The sequence below is a fragment of the Poecilia mexicana genome, unplaced genomic scaffold (genome assembly GCF_051168715.1).
Source record: "Poecilia mexicana isolate PSO_F unplaced genomic scaffold, ASM5116871v1 scaffold_23, whole genome shotgun sequence".
Lineage (NCBI taxonomy): Eukaryota > Metazoa > Chordata > Actinopteri > Cyprinodontiformes > Poeciliidae > Poecilia > Poecilia mexicana.
Genome location: NW_028263392.1, coordinates 4,105,135 through 4,123,244, shown reverse-complemented (window position 1 = coordinate 4,123,244; position 18,110 = coordinate 4,105,135). Strand labels below are relative to the sequence as shown.

Below are 18,110 nucleotides of genomic sequence, written 5' to 3'. Positions count from 1 at the left end.
CTAAATTTTCTTTGTTTCACAATGATGCACTTCTTTATTTTGGTCTACTTCAGGTGGAAAAGCTCGAGGAGCATGAATACTTTTACAGGGCAGTGTATTACCCAACAAGCCAATAATTTTCAACATGGAGCCAGCTTTTTAATGCACTTCCCTATTTGAAAAGGGATATCCCTTTTCCCTCTCATGTCGATATTAACAGCAGATAATTGTAGCACCAAAGCAGAAGTTACTAAACTGAACCAGATGTGTTGCTGGTAATAATTTGCATGAGCACAGCTTAGTGATGCAGTGTTTGTGTGCTGAAGAGCTCTGAATGTCCCATTCGACATTCCACATGGTCCATGAGAAGCAACAAGCAAATGCAAAGAGGAACATCTGGCCAAGTTTCTGTGGTGGGGTCCTGAAACATGGTTTTAAGGGGGAGGGGAGGAAATATTAGTTTAAAATTTTCTAAATCAAATGTAGCTGAATTTATTCCACAGTTCCTTCTTTGCACTCTGAGGACAAACGAGCTGTAAACACTGAGCCACGCAATTAAATCCTGGTGCAACTTGTGGTTCTAATAAAAAACGAAGGCGGGTGGGGTTTGACACATCTGTTGAAGATCAGCAGTTGTTTATTCCATTCAGGAAAAATATATATGATTTATTGGTATTATAAATAAAATTCAAAACAAATTCAACCAGTGTTTGAAAATTGGCAGCAAAAAACAAAGTGAGAGTTATCTGAGCTGATAACTGATTCATGACGCTCATTTTTGTTGAAAATGAACCCTTTCAGGTCTCTTCATTTTGTCTCGTCTTCAGATCAGATATTTTTAAAAAACTTCTAAATTTTTATTATATGCAATTTTGACTTCAGTCATCAGATTTTTTTAAGCTTGTTTTGGAGATTTATTGTTTTTAATTTTCATATTTGTGGACTTTTTTGGGGAAACGATGGGTTAGCCTGGGATTTAGCTTAAATTGAATTTTGAACTATTTCTGATTTCTCCCAAATACACAACCAAGTCTAATTATGACATTTGGGCAACAACCCAAATTAAGCTAAATATTTTTAGAAAAAAAACAAAAAGTCAATTTGGGGAAAGTTTATGGTTGAGAATAAATCTAAGTTGAGGGAAGAAGTTACTGGGTGGATAATTGGATTGAGACATGCAATAAAAAAAAATCTTTTTATCTCGGAATTTTATTCCAAAATATTTTGTCTAGAAGTAACAACGGATCAGAGTGCTACCTTCATGAAACAAGCATGTTTTTACAGCTATGGTGGTTGTCGCATCTAATTCTTATTTATGGCATGTAAAGAAGTTTCATCCACTTTAAAAATAAATAATTAAAAAATTGGTTATTGCAGAGTCGTTATCCTCCAGCAGATGGCGCCATTCACCTCATAATCTCTGCGCTCTCAGCCTTACTTCAGTTCATGAATGAAAGGACTATTCATGTGTGAAAGTGGAGAACAAAAAAAATGTATTGGCTCTTAGAGGCCAATATCCAGGTACCACGGATATTTAAATTTAGATTTCTCTCTACAAATATGTCAGTTCTTTAAGATGAACCAGTGAAGTGTTGAGATGCAGGAAGGAATAGTGTACTTCACAAAATAGACAGGATTATGAGGAAACAAATATCATCTGGATTGAGATATCCATTTGATCTAAGGGCAAAGGTCAATGCAGATGCTCTTCCCAAATTGGGGTCGTTATAAAACTCACCTGTACTCTCCTGCTGTTAGCAAGCTGGTTGTTCTTTTGCGTTCATCAATGAATTAGGTAAAATTTATAAAGGAAGCGAGGATGTTCTGGGTTTCTCAAACCTTTATGGAATACTCAGTCATTGTACAATCATCAAATTATATAACATTTAGAGTGGAAATGTCTTGAATCACAAAAACATAACCGGCAGATGGTTTCATTGGGGTAAAGAAAGAAAAACTGGCCTGTCATCAAAGAAAAACTGCCCTGTCATCAAATTACTGCAGGAAGCAACAGGTGACATGATCATTCTAGACAGATCACCAAAACCTAGAAATAAGCAAGGAAGTTTTTGTGTAACCTGCCCAGTTCCTTGGCAGGTCTTTCTTCCCCCCTCTCCCGCCCCCTCTCCCCCAGTGTGTCTGCTCACAATTAACATGAAACTGTTCATTCAGACAATCTCCTAATGTCACCAGAAGTTCTTGTGTACAGAACCTACTCTGAATGGCACTAGAATGAAACAAGCTGTCCAGCAGAGTATTTTTGTATGTTATCAAAGCATTCCTGACAGGTACACTAAGTAAGCATGCTGAGGAATGGGTATGATTTCTCTCAAACACGCACTACTTTGGCAATGACTATCTATGGTGTAAGATTTTGGCCAGTCTGTGAAACAATGCTTGAATTGTGTACATTTTGTACAAACGGCAGGTATAAGCGCTCTTGATTGTACAAAAGAACCCGGAAACCAAAGCTTTCAGCAAATATAATTACAGTTACTACCAATCCTATATATTCTCTCATTCTTTACTGCCATTCTTTTTGATGAGACTAGACAAAACTAATTAAATGCTCCAAATTGTTGACCAAAGATTGGTTTCTTTTCATCAAGAAAGTCCACTTTTTGCAAGGTCCAGCTCAAAATCGCTAAAAGCGGGATTAGCATTGCCGAATGTCATCTCTCTGTCCTTCTTCAGGTCCAGATGTCCACTTCGACGCTTGATCTAAACAGGACACAAAAGTTCAGTATTTCATAAGAGCTTGGGTGTAATTTTTCTCGGTGCAGCAGAACTCACTCTCCCTGTAAACGTTTTGATGAAATGGTAAATGGTTGTGTCTTCCTTCTTTAAGATAAGGCTCGGCTCCACTTTGAGGTTCCAACCTCCTTGAACACACAAAAACAGACAAAAATGAGCATCACAAAGTCTTGGTAAGAGACAAAAGTTAGCTTAAGAGAAATATCAATTTGCCTGTCAAGATGCTGACGACCAGTCCTACGGTGATCGCTGTTATGGTTCCCAATGGACTGAAGTACAGATAGGACAGAGAGTACAGGTCGGTCAGCACCCACCTGGTGAGAGAAGTAAGTGTTATGAATGTAAGTTGAGCCAAACTGGAGAGTCAGAGACCAACATTTTCAAACACCTACTTGTCACCATGGTGTACTGGAGCCACTGATGTGAAGTTCTGAATTGGTAAAGTGCTGGAGGTCCAATTCGAGCCATGGGCCGTAGTGAAATTGCATCCCTCAGTGGATAGAGGTAGAGGTTGACTCAAGGCATTGGACGGAGGGTATATCTGAGCTCCAATACCCACCCAAAGAGATAAAGCCATGCCTGAGAAAAGGCCTGATAAAGCTCCCTGGAAGACAGAACAATAGGGCAGCCTTTCAGAAACCAATGACGTACAGAAACCACAAGAAATCTAAGATTACATAATATTAAAAAAATGACTTCAGACCAATGGTTTACTAGAACTGTAATACCAAAAGGCTCCATCTACATGAAAGCAGACCTACTTTAGAGTTGGCCAGTGGACATAGAATCCCCAGCGTGAACAGGCCAAGCAAAGGGCCACCAATGATCCCAAAAATACTGATGGCTGCCTGTTTAAAATATATCAAGCAAACTGTTCTTATTATAAACCACAAACCATCGGACACATGTCTTGGCATAATTAAACCAATGAAAACTGCTTGGGCAGATTGCTACCTGCAAGATTCCTCCCATAAAAGAGGCCAGTCCAGCCATTCCAATGCATAAAATCCCATAGAAAAAACCTGCAGACAACAATGGGAAAACCTTTCATGTTGGCGATCAAAGTTTTCAACTCCCAACTTGTTTTATTAGTACCAATTATCCACTTACTCATTCCCTTTGATATCCAGGTCAGGCGCTTTTCCGAAAAGTTGGTGTATGGTCTTATGATGTCCTCAACTGTCACTGCGGCAAGTGCATTGATGCTGGAAGACACAGTGCTGAGGAACCAAACACATAACATATAAGACAAACTCCAAGAAAGAGTGAACACAAGAAAAGAAATCTGTGTATATCTGAGCTTTCAAAGATAGCTATGAACCTCAGAGATCCGCTGTAAGTTCCCGCAACAAACAGTCCAGGAAGGCCAGGATAACCGCCCAAGATGTCCATCACCAGATATGGCATCAGCTAGGGTGTCATCAAAAGATCCATCGTCATTGGAGACTTCACACACATACTCAAAGAAATCGGTTCACGCAATGATGGACCCGCACCTGATCAGGAGCAGAAATAAGTCCGGTGGTCCAGGGGTCACAACTTTTATAGACTGAAAACAGACACATTCCTGCGAACACTGAGCTCAGTAAAATGGACCAAAGCCCCAACAAGTTGATGAACAAGGAACTAGAACAAAGAGAAACATCAGATGAAAAGCTCTAACGACCCGCTCCAATGAACTTGTGCCTTTGGAGAGCAGAACTTACAGTCTGGCTTGAGTCATGCTCTTGCAGGCGATGTATCTTTGAACCTGTGCCTGGTTGATCCCATAGATACTGAGCCAAATGAATGCCCCTCCGATAGACAGAGTCCAAAACGTGTGTCTCCTCAGCGGGTTTGGATCAAAGCTGATGACAAAAGTAGGGAGGAGATTACTTCGGATGTTCCTGAAATTTAGTTTGTTGATTGTTATGAACTTTTCATTAACTGTGTTATCTAATCTCTCGGGTGTTGAATCGGGACAAATAATTTGTGAATATGTCAGTTGATATTTTTATTCAAGTTTCATAAGTACAAACGTTTATCAAAAATCATTGATTTTTTTTAGGATCTGAATACGTCAGAGTGTGAGTGGGTCCTTAGGTTTTCTGGCGCAGGATCTCAGGACTCTGCTGCTGATATGCGGCTAAGTGAATGAAAGGGCGCCTAGAGTCGGTAAACACCCTTTCTGCAACCAGGTCAGTGAATAATCCTCATGTAAAACCAGAAAACCTCAACTACACACCTAGTCAGCCGATATTTTTAAACTCTGTGGTTTATTCCCACAATGTCAGCAAAACTCACATTATAGGTGTATAAAGGAAGCTTCTAGTAAAGATTTCTTCTTTGCTGAAGTAATCCAGCAAAGACGCCGAAGTCTTGAAGTTTATACACAGACCCAGTCGAGGTGTATTAACTAGTGCCCAGTGCATTAAGTTGGTGCACTGGCCACCAATGTAATTTGAATCCGGCAGTCTGCCATACTCACTCCAGAAGATTTAGTCTTCCTCCCTGCTGTGAGTCAGATATGATGTTGATGACTCCGCCTTGTAAGACTACAGACCGGATGATGACGGTGAGGAAGCCCGCAAGCATGACGCCAAGCTAAAGGGAGAAAATGACCTGTTATACATTGCCTCGCAAATACATTTAGGCCCTTTTTGTTGCATTACTTTGGATGTATTTTATTACGATTATACTTGATTGGCAATCACAAAATTCTGCTGTTCATTAATCCGACCTTATGGAAAAGCATCAAGACAAAAGAAACTGGAAGTTTCAGTCTTTGTCCAAGAGTTGTGGTACAAGCAAAACCAGCAAACATTATGACACGTTGTTCTATAGTCAAATTACTTCTTTATGTGTCTTATATTATTTTAGCGGGTGTTAAAACAAAAATGTTTTCCTTTAAAAATTCCTACCTGAATTACGTCAGTCCACACCACTGCCTTTAAGCCACCCTGCACCAATGGAAAGCACAAGCAAATTTGTAAATTAGCTGTGGATGAAGACGCATTAGGTCTAATGTAGACAGAAAAAAAAAAATCGAAAAAAAAATTTCAGAAAAAACAAGAACAATTCTGACTTTGAAAAGTTGAGAGAAAAACTTGGAAATTTCAAGAAAAAACGTGGAAATTTCTGAGTGTTCAAAGTTGAAAATTCTCAAAAAGAAGTCAGTCTCACATTTTCGACTTTTGAAACACAGAACTTTCTCGAAAATGAGTCTTTCTAGCACATTTTCCATTTTTTTTTACATTAACTTGCATTTTTCAATACGCACCATTGTACAGTAAAAAGTACAGACCACTCCCGTTGAAATTACGGCGCCCCACAGATCTAGACCAGTCACTGCAGTGAAAGAGAGAGAGAGAGAGAGAGAGAGAGAGAGGCCATGAAACCGCGGTCAGTCATCTGGACAAAGCCAAGAAGGGCTAAGAACGACTCATGAATCTAACCGCATACCTTGGTTTAAAGCGAGAGCCGGAGCGTAGATGACAATTCCGGTATAAAGAATCTGTAACAACAGCACAAAAAAAAAAAAAGTCCCCCAGCAGCAGGAGACAGGTTTGTGCTTTTACCCAGAGTGAGCTGTAATTACGTGCTCACTGGCCCGACACTCACTGTCTGAACAATGAAGAGCATGGTTCCCATCAGACGGGTCGCTCTGTTGAAACGCAGCTCCAGGTACTAGATGGAAACAGACCCAAAAGAAAGAAAATATGACTTCAACATCCCAGCATTCACTCTTCCAGGGTTTGCAATTGTTTTAGTTCATCCAAAGTCCCCCCACCCCCCACCCCCCTATGTCATGACCTTGACAAATAATGAGATTTGGATAAGTATAAAACAGGCTTTAATGGCGAAAATGATTTTTTGTTGTTATTCTGACTGGGAACTTGAAAAATCAGACTTTAAAATGCATCTTTAGATCAAAACCTAAAATAATCGTCTGCAAAATGCAGTTTGAGACAAACAAAACTATTATTTTACTTCTGAAAAACAGTGCTTGTATTATGACTGTCTTAGACTTAGACAGACTTTAAAAAAAAGAAGCTAAATTTGTGAACAATCGAAACTTAGAGAAACTTTTACAACTATATTCTTCATTTATGATACACCCACTCTCCTAATAAGTCACATGGTGCCCCTAGTTAAATGGGTTTTTTTTATTCATTTGGAAGACAAAATGTCATAAAAACAGCTTAAATCTTTCCGATAATTTGATTAAACTCCATATTATGTTCTGAAAACATATAAAAACACAATTTCCATTTGGTTCTGAACCTTGTTCTAGTAAGCTAACATTTATAAGATGTGTTTTTTCTTAATCACAAAACAACTTTCCCTTACAGTAGACTCTAAGTTGAATAAGAAATACCGTGACAAACATTTTTTGATAATTCAAGTCCTGTAAGGCCTTTAAACGTGTCACTTAAGCACGCCAAGAACACGAGCGAGCTACACGGGTTACAAAAAATGACAAAACACCACAAGTTTAAACCACTCTGACCTCATACGTGCTCGTGATGCTCAGCTTGTAGAAGACCGGCAGGAAGACCTCGGAGGTTATGAGCATTGTGAATACGTAGGAGACGGCGTAAAACGCGATGCTGGCTCCGTAGCGGTACACCTGCGCACGAGTTGGAACCTGTTAGGACGGCGAAGGACGAAGCTTGTGTCTGAACACGTCCGTCCCACCTGTCTCACCTCGGCTGGGTTCCCCAGCACCGTGATGGCCGACATGAAGCTGGCAGACAGGGACATGGAGACGGGCAGGGCGGTCAACCTGCGGCCCCCCGTCAGGAAGTCCCCGGCGCTGCGCTGTTTCCTGTCGGTCCAGGCGAAGTAGACCCCGACGGCGGCGGACACCAGCAGCATGACCGCAAAAACCACATAGTCTGCTACAGCAAAGGAGCCGCCTACAGAGCTCCCTGACATTCTTTTTTTCGTTCTTTTCTCTATTTATATTTTTTTTCTTTTTCTTCTTTTTTTTTTTTTTGTAAACAATCTACTTAGAAAGCAACTCAAATCCTCCCCTGTGTGTGTGTGTGTGTGTTTTAAAAATATATATATATATTATTATTGAGAAACAGGCAGTCCTCTGTGGATAAATGGAAGTCCTGGCACATCACCTGCTCACTCAACACTGAGCTGAGAGCAGGACCACAGACCGAAACTTTTTAAGTGAGCGTGTGTGTGAGCAAGAGTAAAGGTGTGTGTGTGTGTGTGTGTGTGTGTGAGTGAGAGAGAGAGAGAGAGAGAGAGAGAGAGAGAGAGAGAGAGAGAGAGAGAGAGAGTTCATGTGTAGCCAACAGGTCAAGAAATATTTGCGATATCAAAAAAATCAAAGTTCAAATATTTTTAAAAAATTACCTGCGTTAATTTTTAATGTATTTTTTCTCCCACAGGCAATGACAAAATGACACTTTTTGTGTCATTTGCGCTATTTTCGATGTGTTTTCTGCTGAAAGCTGCTGCATTGTAATGTCTTATCCCGTGTAGCAGACCGCGGTGTTCCCATAGCAGCTGATAAGCAACCAGGAGGTCAGACGACTCAGCTAGGCGGTTGAGTAAACTTAAGATTTCTTAAGATACGTTTATGAATGATATTTTTGGAATGTGCAAGAAAAAAAAACTTGATTAAGCATGTGAGTCCGGAATCAAGATTAATTAGTGCAAAACACGCTATTTCCAGTAACTGGAATTTTTTTAATGATTAAAAAAAAGGTAAGTGCAAATATGATTTTGCATGGTTCATGTGTGACTTTTCAATTTGAACAGAATTTAGAAAAAAATAAAATAAACAAAGGTGTGCTATTCAGAGCCAAAATTTCTATTATTCCTTGAAATATTTCTTCACATTTTGATCCGCCGCAGAACCAAATCTTACTACATTTAACAGGGATTTCATCAGACCAATGCAAACTAACCATGCCCACCATGAAACATTGGCAGCGGAATTCTAGAATACAAAAGAAAACCACACTAATTTTTTTTATTTTTTTTTGTAACCTCTGTGGTTAATGTGTGTTTTCAGAAAAAAAAAACACACATTAACCACAGAAGTTCAGGTGTAAACGCCTTGGTAAGGCACTGAAGCTTTCAAAGTTTGGTTCAAACCCAAACAATTTCTAGTCTTAAAATTAAGGGTTTTTTGCTGTAATAACACAGTTGGATGCTTTCATAGACAGGATGCATCTTTTGTTAAGATAAATAATTTTTTATGCTTTGGCTACACACTCCCTCAAATTCAATTTAAAGATGAAATTTACCCAAATTTCTTTTATGATTTTAATAGAGTATTGAGCACACATTTTTGTTGTTGTTGTTGTTGCTGTTTATAATATGCAGAACTGAAAATGGAAACGTTTGAAAGATACAAAGATGTTGTAGACATTTCTTCCCTACATCTTTTTGGACATTTTAATGTTTCGAAGCAATTTTAATATATTTGGAAAAAATGAAAAGCCTCCCCTGTTAGAACCAGTCTGATTACATAAAACAAGCTGAGAAATATAAAAAAAATGAATAACAATAAAAAAAATAGGCATATGGACACCACGACCTTATCAAAAGAAATTTAAAAACAGAGGAGAGACAAAGCGACCGACCTTCATCCCTTCATCAGGGTTTCAAAGCTGTTCCCAAAGATTTGGGACTCAGGTGAACCACAGTGAGAGTCATTACCTGTAAATGTAGGAAACGTGTAACAGTGGTGAACCTTCCCTTAGTGGCTGACCCACGAGGATAACTCCAGCTCATCAGTGACTCAACCTACAGCACACACACACACACACACACACACACACACACACACACACACACACACACACACACACACACACACACACACACACACACACACACACACACACACAAAACCCCAAAGCAACATGTAGTGCAGCCCTCACCTACCACAGCAAAAAATGGATCACAAGGCCAAAACCACTCTGACCATAAAGAAAACAAAGAAACAAAGGTATATTTTCACCAACAAGGCAATTCAAAGTGCTTTATTTGATTGGAGGTTAAAAAAAAAAATAATAATAAAAGATTTTCACTTCCGGTAGCGATACAGATACCTGAGGTTTAGTATCGGCTGATCCGATAAAGAAAGTCAGTGCTGAATCAACTGAATTTTTATTTTTTTTAAACACAGACCAAAATGTACTCAAATACAAATGTATTGATAACTCTGCATCAGTGCAACACACTTAAAACCTTCTTTCACATGCTTCAGAAAGTGCACAAATTCTGAACGTAATGTGAAATAAACAACAAAGCATGACATAGCTCAGAGCACAAAGCATATAATTAGACTTGACTAAATCTTTCCTCATGGATCTGTCCATATTCATGTCTATGGGTCAGTCACACCGTCACTAGAATCTAGATTTGTTTTTCAATATCAGGAAAGATATTAACATTTAGTTGTCTTAAAAACAACACCGTACTAAACCAAATTCACATGCAGACTACAACAGAATGACAAATAAAAATGATTAGATGCTCATAAACTAATAAACAACTTTTAAATCCGTGCCTTAATGTAAAAAGACAAAAAAAAGACAAAGGAGAAGCAACAAACAAACCCGGAAGTTATATGAGTCACATTCTCTCTGTTTTATCATCTTCGTTTCCGCCACGAGGAACTTTTTTTTTCTTTTTCTATTTTCCCACAATGCTTTGTCCAACATGGCTGCTCCCATGTGTCGGCGTGTGTGTAAATAGTTGTAGTATTACCCGCAGCTAAAGAGAGAAACTGCAACCCGTATAACACGGTGAAATATTTATCTGCTTCTGGAATACATTTCCCTCTGTTAGCAAGCAAAATGAAGATGAAATCCAAGTCTTCGTATCACAAATCCGAGAATACCTACAGGGTGAGAGTCTGGGAGCTCTATTAGCATGATGCTAAGAGCTTTAAATGTTGACCTGCCACATATATATATATATATATATATATATATATATATATATATATATATATATAAACTTTGGCGTAATAAGCCGAATGAGAGTAGGTATTTATTTATCACTATTTTCAATCCTGTCTTATTCCTTTTCAGTTTCTCACATTTGCTGAACGACTCGCCAATGTGAACATTAATGTCATCCACCGAATCGACAGAACTGGAGCTTACGCTGAGGTTTGATCTCGACAGTTCCTCTCCGTCTGACTGAGCTCCACTGTTTTTATCTGACTGCAGGTTTTTGCTCTCTTCACAGGAGGTAGAGACTTACTTTTCAGAGGGCCTAACAAAATGGAGAGACCTCAATTTAACGGAGCATTTCAGTGAGTAACAAATCACACATCACCTTTTTTAGGTTCACGATGCTTCACAAAGCTATCAGGACTCCTATTGTTGTGTTACAAACACACCATCCCCAGTGAAACATCTTTTTTTTTTAATTAAAAAAGAAAACAGTTTTGCGCTTGGATTTGGTAGTTTTTCAGCCAATGAAAACATCTTTATCGCATCACGAGTCATGTAATTAACAGGAAGTTACTACTGGCAAAAACGACGAAAAAGGACAGGAAGTAACAAGAGGACTATAATGGTTTGTTTTTGTTTTTTGGGAAGTTGTGTGTGATTCCAATATGTTGAATCCAAAGCTCTCCTGTAATATGGCAGACTACAATTTCCACAAAACACAGCATTGTCTGAATAAGACATAGATTTCTCCTCTGATGTCTCAGGGACAGATGAGCGCCATGGCAGGATTATGAATGCATTTCATGTAACTATTTATTGCATCCATCACTGCCATCATTTTGAATGACTTTATGTCACGAACAAGGTTATACACGCATGATTTTAATTTAATTTCTTACTTAATTGAAACACTGCAATTGCTAAATTGTGTTTTTATCTTTGTTTTTGTTTTTTTTCTCGACATTGGAATATAGAAAAATATTTGTGCACATTTGTAATGGAAAAGCAACTAGTGATGTCTCTCTCTCTCTCTCTCTCTCTCTCTCTCTCTCTCTCTCTCTCTCTCTCTCTCTCTCTCTCTCTCTATTTTTTCTTCTTCTCAGCTACATTTTTAAAAGAGGTGTCCAACAAGAGCCAGTCCTTCAACATGCTGGTTTTCCACCAGAAGTCCATAGTGGAAAGCCTGAAAACTCACCTGGCAGTCAAGAACAGTTTGGCCTACCAGCCCCTACTGGAGTAAGTTTTCCGCCCTCCCAATCCAACATTTTATCAGGTGTATTTAAGTTCCACATACCAACATTTTAACCTTTTTTTAATCAATTGTTATTCCTTCTCTCCAGTCTGGTGGTGCAGCTGGCCAGAGACCTCCAGACCGACTTTTATCCCCACTTCCCCGACTTTTTCCTCCTCCTCACTTCCCTGCTGGACACCAAGGACACGGAGGTGCTGGAGTGGGCTTTCACCTGCCTCTCCTACCTCTACAAGTACCTGTGGAGGCTCATGGTGAAGGACATGACCAACATTTACAGGTGATGATTTATCCTCTCACAGTTTAATCGCGTGACAAATTAAAATGAATCGTTTTCATTTAATGTTGTTCAAAAGTTGGCATTTTGAGGAAATTAAAGTTTGCACAACCTGCCACTTTAGCCTGTCTTCCCTGTCTAAGCTGAATCGTTATTATTTTTTTTAAATGCAATTTTGGGCATAATACATTTTTAATTATTGTTTGTTTATTTTGGTTATTTAATATTCTTTCTAGTTCCAGTGTTAAATTAAAGTTTTGTTTGACCTTTGAGTCACTGTACTATATTATTTTAGTTCAACATGGTCTCAAAATGACAATATTCTCATTTCTTTCTTTCCCCCTGACTTTCCTATTTAACCCTTGTTCTAAAAGCAATGTGTGTGTTTCTGCAGCAGCCTTTATGGTTTATTGTTTACAAATTTAAGCAGCTGACTTTACTGTTTTAAAGCAACGCCTTCCTTCCACAGTCTTTACAGCACGCTGCTGGCACACAAGAAAGAGCACATCCGCAACTTTGCGGCCGAGAGCTTCTCTTTCTTGATGAGAAAGGTGGGTCACTTTACAATTCACAAATACCGTGTAGTTCTCTTTCTCTTTAAGTACACGTTTATTATTATGTTGTTGTTTTTTTTTGACAGGTTCCAGATCTCGACGCTTTGCTGAATCACATGTTCTCAGACCTGGCCCAGCACCCTGACAAGGTGAAGGGCGCGGGCCAGCTGCTCTTCGAGATGTGCAAAGGCGTCCGGAAGATGTTCCACTCCTGCGCCGCCACAGTAAGTCACGTTTTTGTAGCTTCCTTTGTCACATTTGAGACGAGAAAGTCCTAAACAGGTTTTCGTCGCATTCTGCGTCATGATCCCGAGAAGGCCTTGATGTGACATAATGTGGATTAAATAGAACATAACAGCATGTGATAAATGCATTGATCTGTGATTTTATCCATAGAGCTACATTAGGACTCATATTTTTACCCTCTTTAGGCTCTTCCTGTTGCGTGGCGGAAGCTCGGCCCCACAACCAGCCGGGGCGTCTCTCTGCCTTGGAATGCCGTCAGGGACGCTCTGGATCACATGGTCCAGGCAGCTGCCAGCTATGTAGACAAGGAGCACTTCCTGGTTCTGTGGGAGTCGCTGCAGGTCAGACCGTCGTTGCAAAGAGAAACCCACTCAATGTTTTAGAGCAGAAGGTTGTGATTCACGTGTCCTCCTGTCTCAGGTCAGTGTGGAGGAGCTGTCGGAGGCTGCCGGGAAAACGGATGAGGCAGCGGAGCAGCTGGAGAGGCTGCTGTTTGTTCTCCACACCCTGGTGTCCCACAGGGGCGGAGCTAAAGTCACCAACCCGGAGACAGTCTGCGAGGTTACTGAGCGTTCAGATTGGTTGGCTTATAAGCAGAGCTGGGCGATGTAGGTTCAAAATATAACCAACAATTTATTTATTTATTTATTTATTTTTGCTTTCTTTTCTTACAAAAATTACTTAAAAAGGACAGAAAATATTTTCAAAAAGTGGCTTTTGTTTCTATCATCCCTTCTGTCAGTTGAAGTATTCCAGCTACACCCCAAGAATTTTGGTTTAACTGAGAATTTAGTCTTAATATTAGCAGAACACAAACAATTTTTTAGTGTTTTATAAATCCTAAACTTACAAGTAAAACGTTTTGAGAAATAATCTTCTCGAATTATCCATATCTGATGTGACCAGAGTAGTCCGTGCGATTCTTTCTTACACTTAGACTCAGTCGTTTGCGTGATTGCTTCAAATCCTGCTGCTGAAAATGAGGATTAAAAGACTTAATTTTCCTAATATTCCCACTTTATTCTGGTAATGGGTAAAACTTTATTCTCATACGACTATTCTTGTAATATTATGACTTTATTCTTGGAATTAAAAAAAAAATCTGTTTTAACCATAACATTTTGTCAGAAAGTTGATCTGACTTCAAAGTCCAAATAAACAGAATTTGTAAAACACACTTGTCAAACAAGATGGCCGCCCTGGGTGGGCTGACATCACTTTGAACTGTGGAAACCCACTGAGTGCACAGCTGCAAAAAAAATCCAGAATTTCCAATAATTAAATCTTCAAAACCCCAAAATTTGATTAACCGATAAATTTGATTAATCAGCAGAATCGATTAATCGGCCAGCCCTACTTATAAGGTCTTAAAATGTCTCCCTTCCAAACCATGAAGGTAAAACTTTCTGTCTGTTTCTTGGCCTGTCTGATGCTCAGATGTGCGTGCGGCTGATAGACAGCTCCTCCCTGTCGGCCTCCTGCTCCCGCCTCCTCCTCCAGATCGTTTCCTCTCTGCTGCTGGGGGAGAACCTCCACCTGCCCAGCGCGCTCATCCTACAAACGGTCCAAAAGGTGCAGCTGCAAACCTAAAACCTCAGCGTTCCCGTCCCCTCGTTTTGTCTTAAAATCTGCTTTATCTGCTCACCAGATATTCAGCAGCAGGCTGCAGCAGGATCTGATCCTGGAGTTCACCAAGGAGATGTTCACCATGAACCAGTTTGAACAGGTGGGTTTCCGCTGGTTTCCTGCACGCTCTCTTGTGTTTCCCGTCCCCTCTCTCTCTTACGGACGGCATCCGCTCCCAGCTCTTCCTCCCCAGCCTGCTGCACTTCGCCGCCGGGTTGCTAGGACGCGGAGACGCCCCGTCGCGGCACGGCGCTCTCCATGCGCTGGTCGATCTGATCCTGGCCAAAGCCCCGCCCCCCACCGATGGCTCCATGGCCTTTGAAACCTACCCGCTTCTGTTCACCGGTCAGATCACCAGGTGAGATATTACTTCCAGAAGCTTCTCACTGTCCCATCAGGATTTTATATATTTGTAAAAACCGAAGCCCAGGTTGTACGTCGAGGTCATTCTTGTCCTGTATTTAGCTCAGTTAATCTTCTAATCTCTGGCTAACTTTACTGTCCCTAAAGAAAATGATTCCCACAACATAAAGAGTTAAACATGATTCATTGTCAGCTAAGTTAGTAATTGATTAATCAGATTAATAATTTGGTAATCAATTAATTGGATTAATCTTGATTAATCGTCAACTAATTTCATCATTGGTTAATTGTTATCTGTTAACTTTGTCACATGGAATCCTAGTAAAACACATGTTAAAGTCAATGTTTTTTTTGTTTTTTTTTTTGTTGTTAGCAGCAAGGAGTCGGACCAGCAGACGGTTCCAGAGCTGGTTCTGTCCCTGATCAGACTCCCAGAGGAGCGCCCCGTCTCTGACCTGTCGCTGCCCTGGGCCGCCCTGGTTCTGCTGCCGCACCTCAGGTAAAACAACGAAACCTGTCGCGACAAGCAGTTGGTCAATTACAATTTACAATTAATCGCATAATAAATTAAACGAGCTCAATAATTTCCATTCCGACGACTGATATGTTTTGAAGGGCAGTTTTGTTTACAGATGGTTTTGGTTGTGTGTGGTATTTGTTTTTAATTCCATTTGTAGTTGTTGGTTGTTGTGTTTTTATTTTTTCATATTTAAAATATCTTCCAGGTCCATACCAGTGTTGAGTGTTCTTTACAAAATGAAAATGTATTAGTCTTACGAGGGCAAACTTGCTTTATTATGCCATTATCATTATGTTACTTGGAAATGGTCTCAGAACAACAATATTATCGTTTATCGCAATAATTGCTGGGAGATTGTATCATCTAGCAAAATGTGTAATTGTGACAGACCTAGAAACAACTCAAATCTCACACAGCAGCTTTCATCTAGTGGGAGAATCTTCCATATTGTCATAGTTTTATCCAGTTTTACTACTTGTGTCTCTCTTTTTGATTTTTGTTTTGTTTTTTTAGACCTCTGTCTTCGGCTGCAGTCCTCCCTTCTGTAGCAGCTTTTCTAAATCACCTTCTCCAGGACATTGAGGCGGAGAAAATGGGAAAAGGTATGAGGGCATGCCAGCGTCTTCCCTGGCAAGCTGGGCTGTATAATCCGGTAGAAAGATGTTTTCACGCCGTCGTGAAAAGTAGCGCAAAGGTTTTTACATGAGAACCCAGTGGAGATTAATGTTTAGCTAATTATTTCGTCTTTAAATCTCGAATCCTGTTGTGAGATGTAAACAAAGCCTGAATGTGTTTTCTTCTTCCAGCTGCTCTGTTTGTAGCCAGACAGGCTCTGAGCTGCCTCCTCTCATTGGACAGCTCTGCCCAGCTGCTCTCCGTGTTGCCTGTGGACAAGGTCTACTCTGTCCTGCGGTAGGCGCAGCCTCTGTTTTGTAATAATTTTATACATGATATTTCTCTTTAACGTCGTCCCCGTCGCTCCTGCAGGCGGTTTCCCACAGACATGTCGGCTCTGCTGCTGGGAGACCTGTACTACACCCGCCTGTCGCTCAGCGGTGCATCGGAGCATCTGTCCCACGCTGCCTTGCTGGAGATCTATGACAAACTGCACTCCAACCTCTCCTCAAACATTTCCAAGGTTTGTTTCCACCTAAACAAAAAATATTCTGACTAATTTTTACAACGGTGCAAAAAAAAACTATCAAGTTGTAATTAATTGTTGATTAATTGTTTATTAGATTAAAATTAGTGCCAATAATAACTAATAACGCCCGCTTAAACCTGCTTTTAGTGTTGTAATTTGGCCGCCACCCATCAGGTGGCGCCACTGGTCATCCTTAAGCGGAGCCAGATACAGAATTAAAAATGGCGGAGCTACTCCCATGACAGAAATGAGAAACAGTCGACACGGAGTCCGTTGTAGGAAGGAAAATGCACTTTATGCGGTTGTGTTTTGAAATAAGTTCAACAAGTTCCTTGAGTTAAAACATCAATAGCGCTCATTTAGTCGTGCTATATGGCGAAGCGGTTTCAACTTCTCAACCAAAAATTATTGCTCTGCTATAAAGGCGATAAAGCCAGCGCTCCTCTTCTCAGGCGGTACTTGAACATCTCTCTGTTCATGGGAGATTTAGTGTTTCATATATTTTATTTATTTAATTTTTTATTTTTCTATTCAGCAAAATAAAAAGTTTCTGTTTTGTTGCAAATATGCAATCACATGAGATAACCACAATTAAATGTTTAGTCAGTATTTAACACAACTGACACTAAAATGTGTATATAATGTGCTTTTTTAAAAATTCAGCATTATAAAATATGTAACCCTTCATGTTATGGAAAGACAGTCAACCCTCTTGATACAAGAGAAAACTCAGGTTTTAAGAAAATGGCCATTTTACCAATTAGTCAAGATCAATCAATTTTAGATAAACAGGGAATAGGGAGCTTGCTTCCCTATTTGCAACAATTAATTAATTAATTAATTAATTAATTAATTTCCACCTGCAGATCCGCCTGCTGACGCTGAGGATCTTCTCCCAGTTTGAGGCTGAGCTCCCTCCACAGAGCGAGGTATTGCTGCTGATCGACTCGCGTCTCCTCGTTGCGCTGGTGCTAAGGTGTCGGTAACCTTTTTCATTTTTCTCTCTTCAGGATGAGGAGAGTGCGGAGGCGCAGTCGGTGTTCGCCGTCTGCCTGTTGGCCGAGCTGGTCCCAGCGTCGGTGCAGGACTACAGGGAGAAGCTGCTCCACCTGCGGAAGCTGAGGCACGACCTGGTGCAGCGCAGCCTGCCGCGGGGGCCGCCCGCCACCTTCCAGCAGGTACCCGCTGCCATCACCACCTACAGTAGCAACATTTAATTTCCCTTTGGGATCAATAAAGTATTTTTGAATTGAATTATTCATGTTGGGGGTGGGAAACAACTAAACAAGTAATGTTTGTGCTTTCCTTCTCAGTTTTTCTACATTTTAATCTCACCTTGGGATTGGGAATTTTGACTTATTGTTGTCAAAATAAATTCCAGTTAAACTTAAGATCTCAAAAACTGTCCTTATTGTCAAGATTGATGGGTCTTTTTCCCATTTGTTCAATGAAAGCATTAACAAATAAATGTCAATAAATTTA

At 40.1% G+C, this 18,110-nt stretch overlaps 2 protein-coding genes across 3 annotated transcripts in view; one reads left to right on the top strand and one right to left on the bottom strand.

The window, feature by feature from the left end:
* Window positions 1-1,801: 1,801 nt before the first annotated feature.
* Window positions 1,802-8,417, bottom strand: slc5a8 (solute carrier family 5 member 8). The gene is made up of 17 exons (XM_015006286.2): window positions 7,420-8,417; window positions 7,223-7,342; window positions 6,334-6,399; window positions 6,175-6,226; window positions 5,993-6,060; window positions 5,634-5,672; window positions 5,201-5,316; window positions 4,440-4,580; window positions 4,230-4,359; window positions 4,055-4,143; window positions 3,844-3,953; window positions 3,688-3,755; window positions 3,495-3,581; window positions 3,126-3,337; window positions 2,947-3,047; window positions 2,773-2,861; window positions 1,802-2,700 (listed from the first exon to the last, which is right to left on the bottom strand). The coding sequence occupies exons 1-17, from the start codon at window positions 7,648-7,650 to the stop codon at window positions 2,584-2,586; spliced, it is 1,836 nt and encodes a 611-aa protein (XP_014861772.1). The 5' UTR covers window positions 7,651-8,417; the 3' UTR covers window positions 1,802-2,583.
* A 1,638-nt stretch (window positions 8,418-10,055) lies between these two features.
* Window positions 10,056-18,110, top strand: part of utp20 (UTP20 small subunit processome component) — a 29,023-nt gene continuing 20,968 nt past the window's right edge. The window contains exons 1-18 of one of the 2 annotated variants that reach the window (XM_088003124.1): window positions 10,056-10,595; window positions 10,782-10,862; window positions 10,942-11,008; window positions 11,753-11,885; window positions 11,990-12,178; window positions 12,645-12,726; window positions 12,816-12,953; window positions 13,161-13,316; window positions 13,396-13,536; window positions 14,413-14,547; window positions 14,624-14,701; window positions 14,781-14,959; window positions 15,341-15,463; window positions 15,998-16,086; window positions 16,291-16,396; window positions 16,472-16,622; window positions 17,495-17,557; window positions 17,639-17,806. In XM_088003124.1, the coding sequence (XP_087859250.1) occupies window positions 10,545-10,595; window positions 10,782-10,862; window positions 10,942-11,008; window positions 11,753-11,885; window positions 11,990-12,178; window positions 12,645-12,726; window positions 12,816-12,953; window positions 13,161-13,316; window positions 13,396-13,536; window positions 14,413-14,547; window positions 14,624-14,701; window positions 14,781-14,959; window positions 15,341-15,463; window positions 15,998-16,086; window positions 16,291-16,396; window positions 16,472-16,622; window positions 17,495-17,557; window positions 17,639-17,806 (2,130 nt within the window). In that variant the 5' untranslated portion in view covers window positions 10,056-10,544. Of the gene's footprint in view, window positions 10,596-10,781; window positions 10,863-10,941; window positions 11,009-11,752; window positions 11,886-11,989; window positions 12,179-12,644; window positions 12,727-12,815; window positions 12,954-13,160; window positions 13,317-13,395; window positions 13,537-14,412; window positions 14,548-14,623; window positions 14,702-14,780; window positions 14,960-15,337; window positions 15,464-15,997; window positions 16,087-16,290; window positions 16,397-16,471; window positions 16,623-17,494; window positions 17,558-17,638; window positions 17,807-18,110 lie in introns of both variants that reach the window. The other variant, XM_088003123.1, reaches the window with a different exon arrangement.

Coding starts and splice junctions, on each gene's coding strand:
- slc5a8 (XM_015006286.2), bottom strand. CDS start 7,650: ATGTCAGGGAGCTCTGTAGGCGGCTCCTTTGCTGTAGCAGACTATGTG. Junction 7,343..7,419: donor TGCTGGGGAACCCAGCCGAG/GTGAGACAGGTG, acceptor ACTCGTGCGCAG/GTGTACCGCTACGGAGCCAG. Junction 5,317..5,633: donor TGTGGACTGACGTAATTCAG/GTAGGAATTTTT, acceptor TTCTCCCTTTAG/CTTGGCGTCATGCTTGCGGG.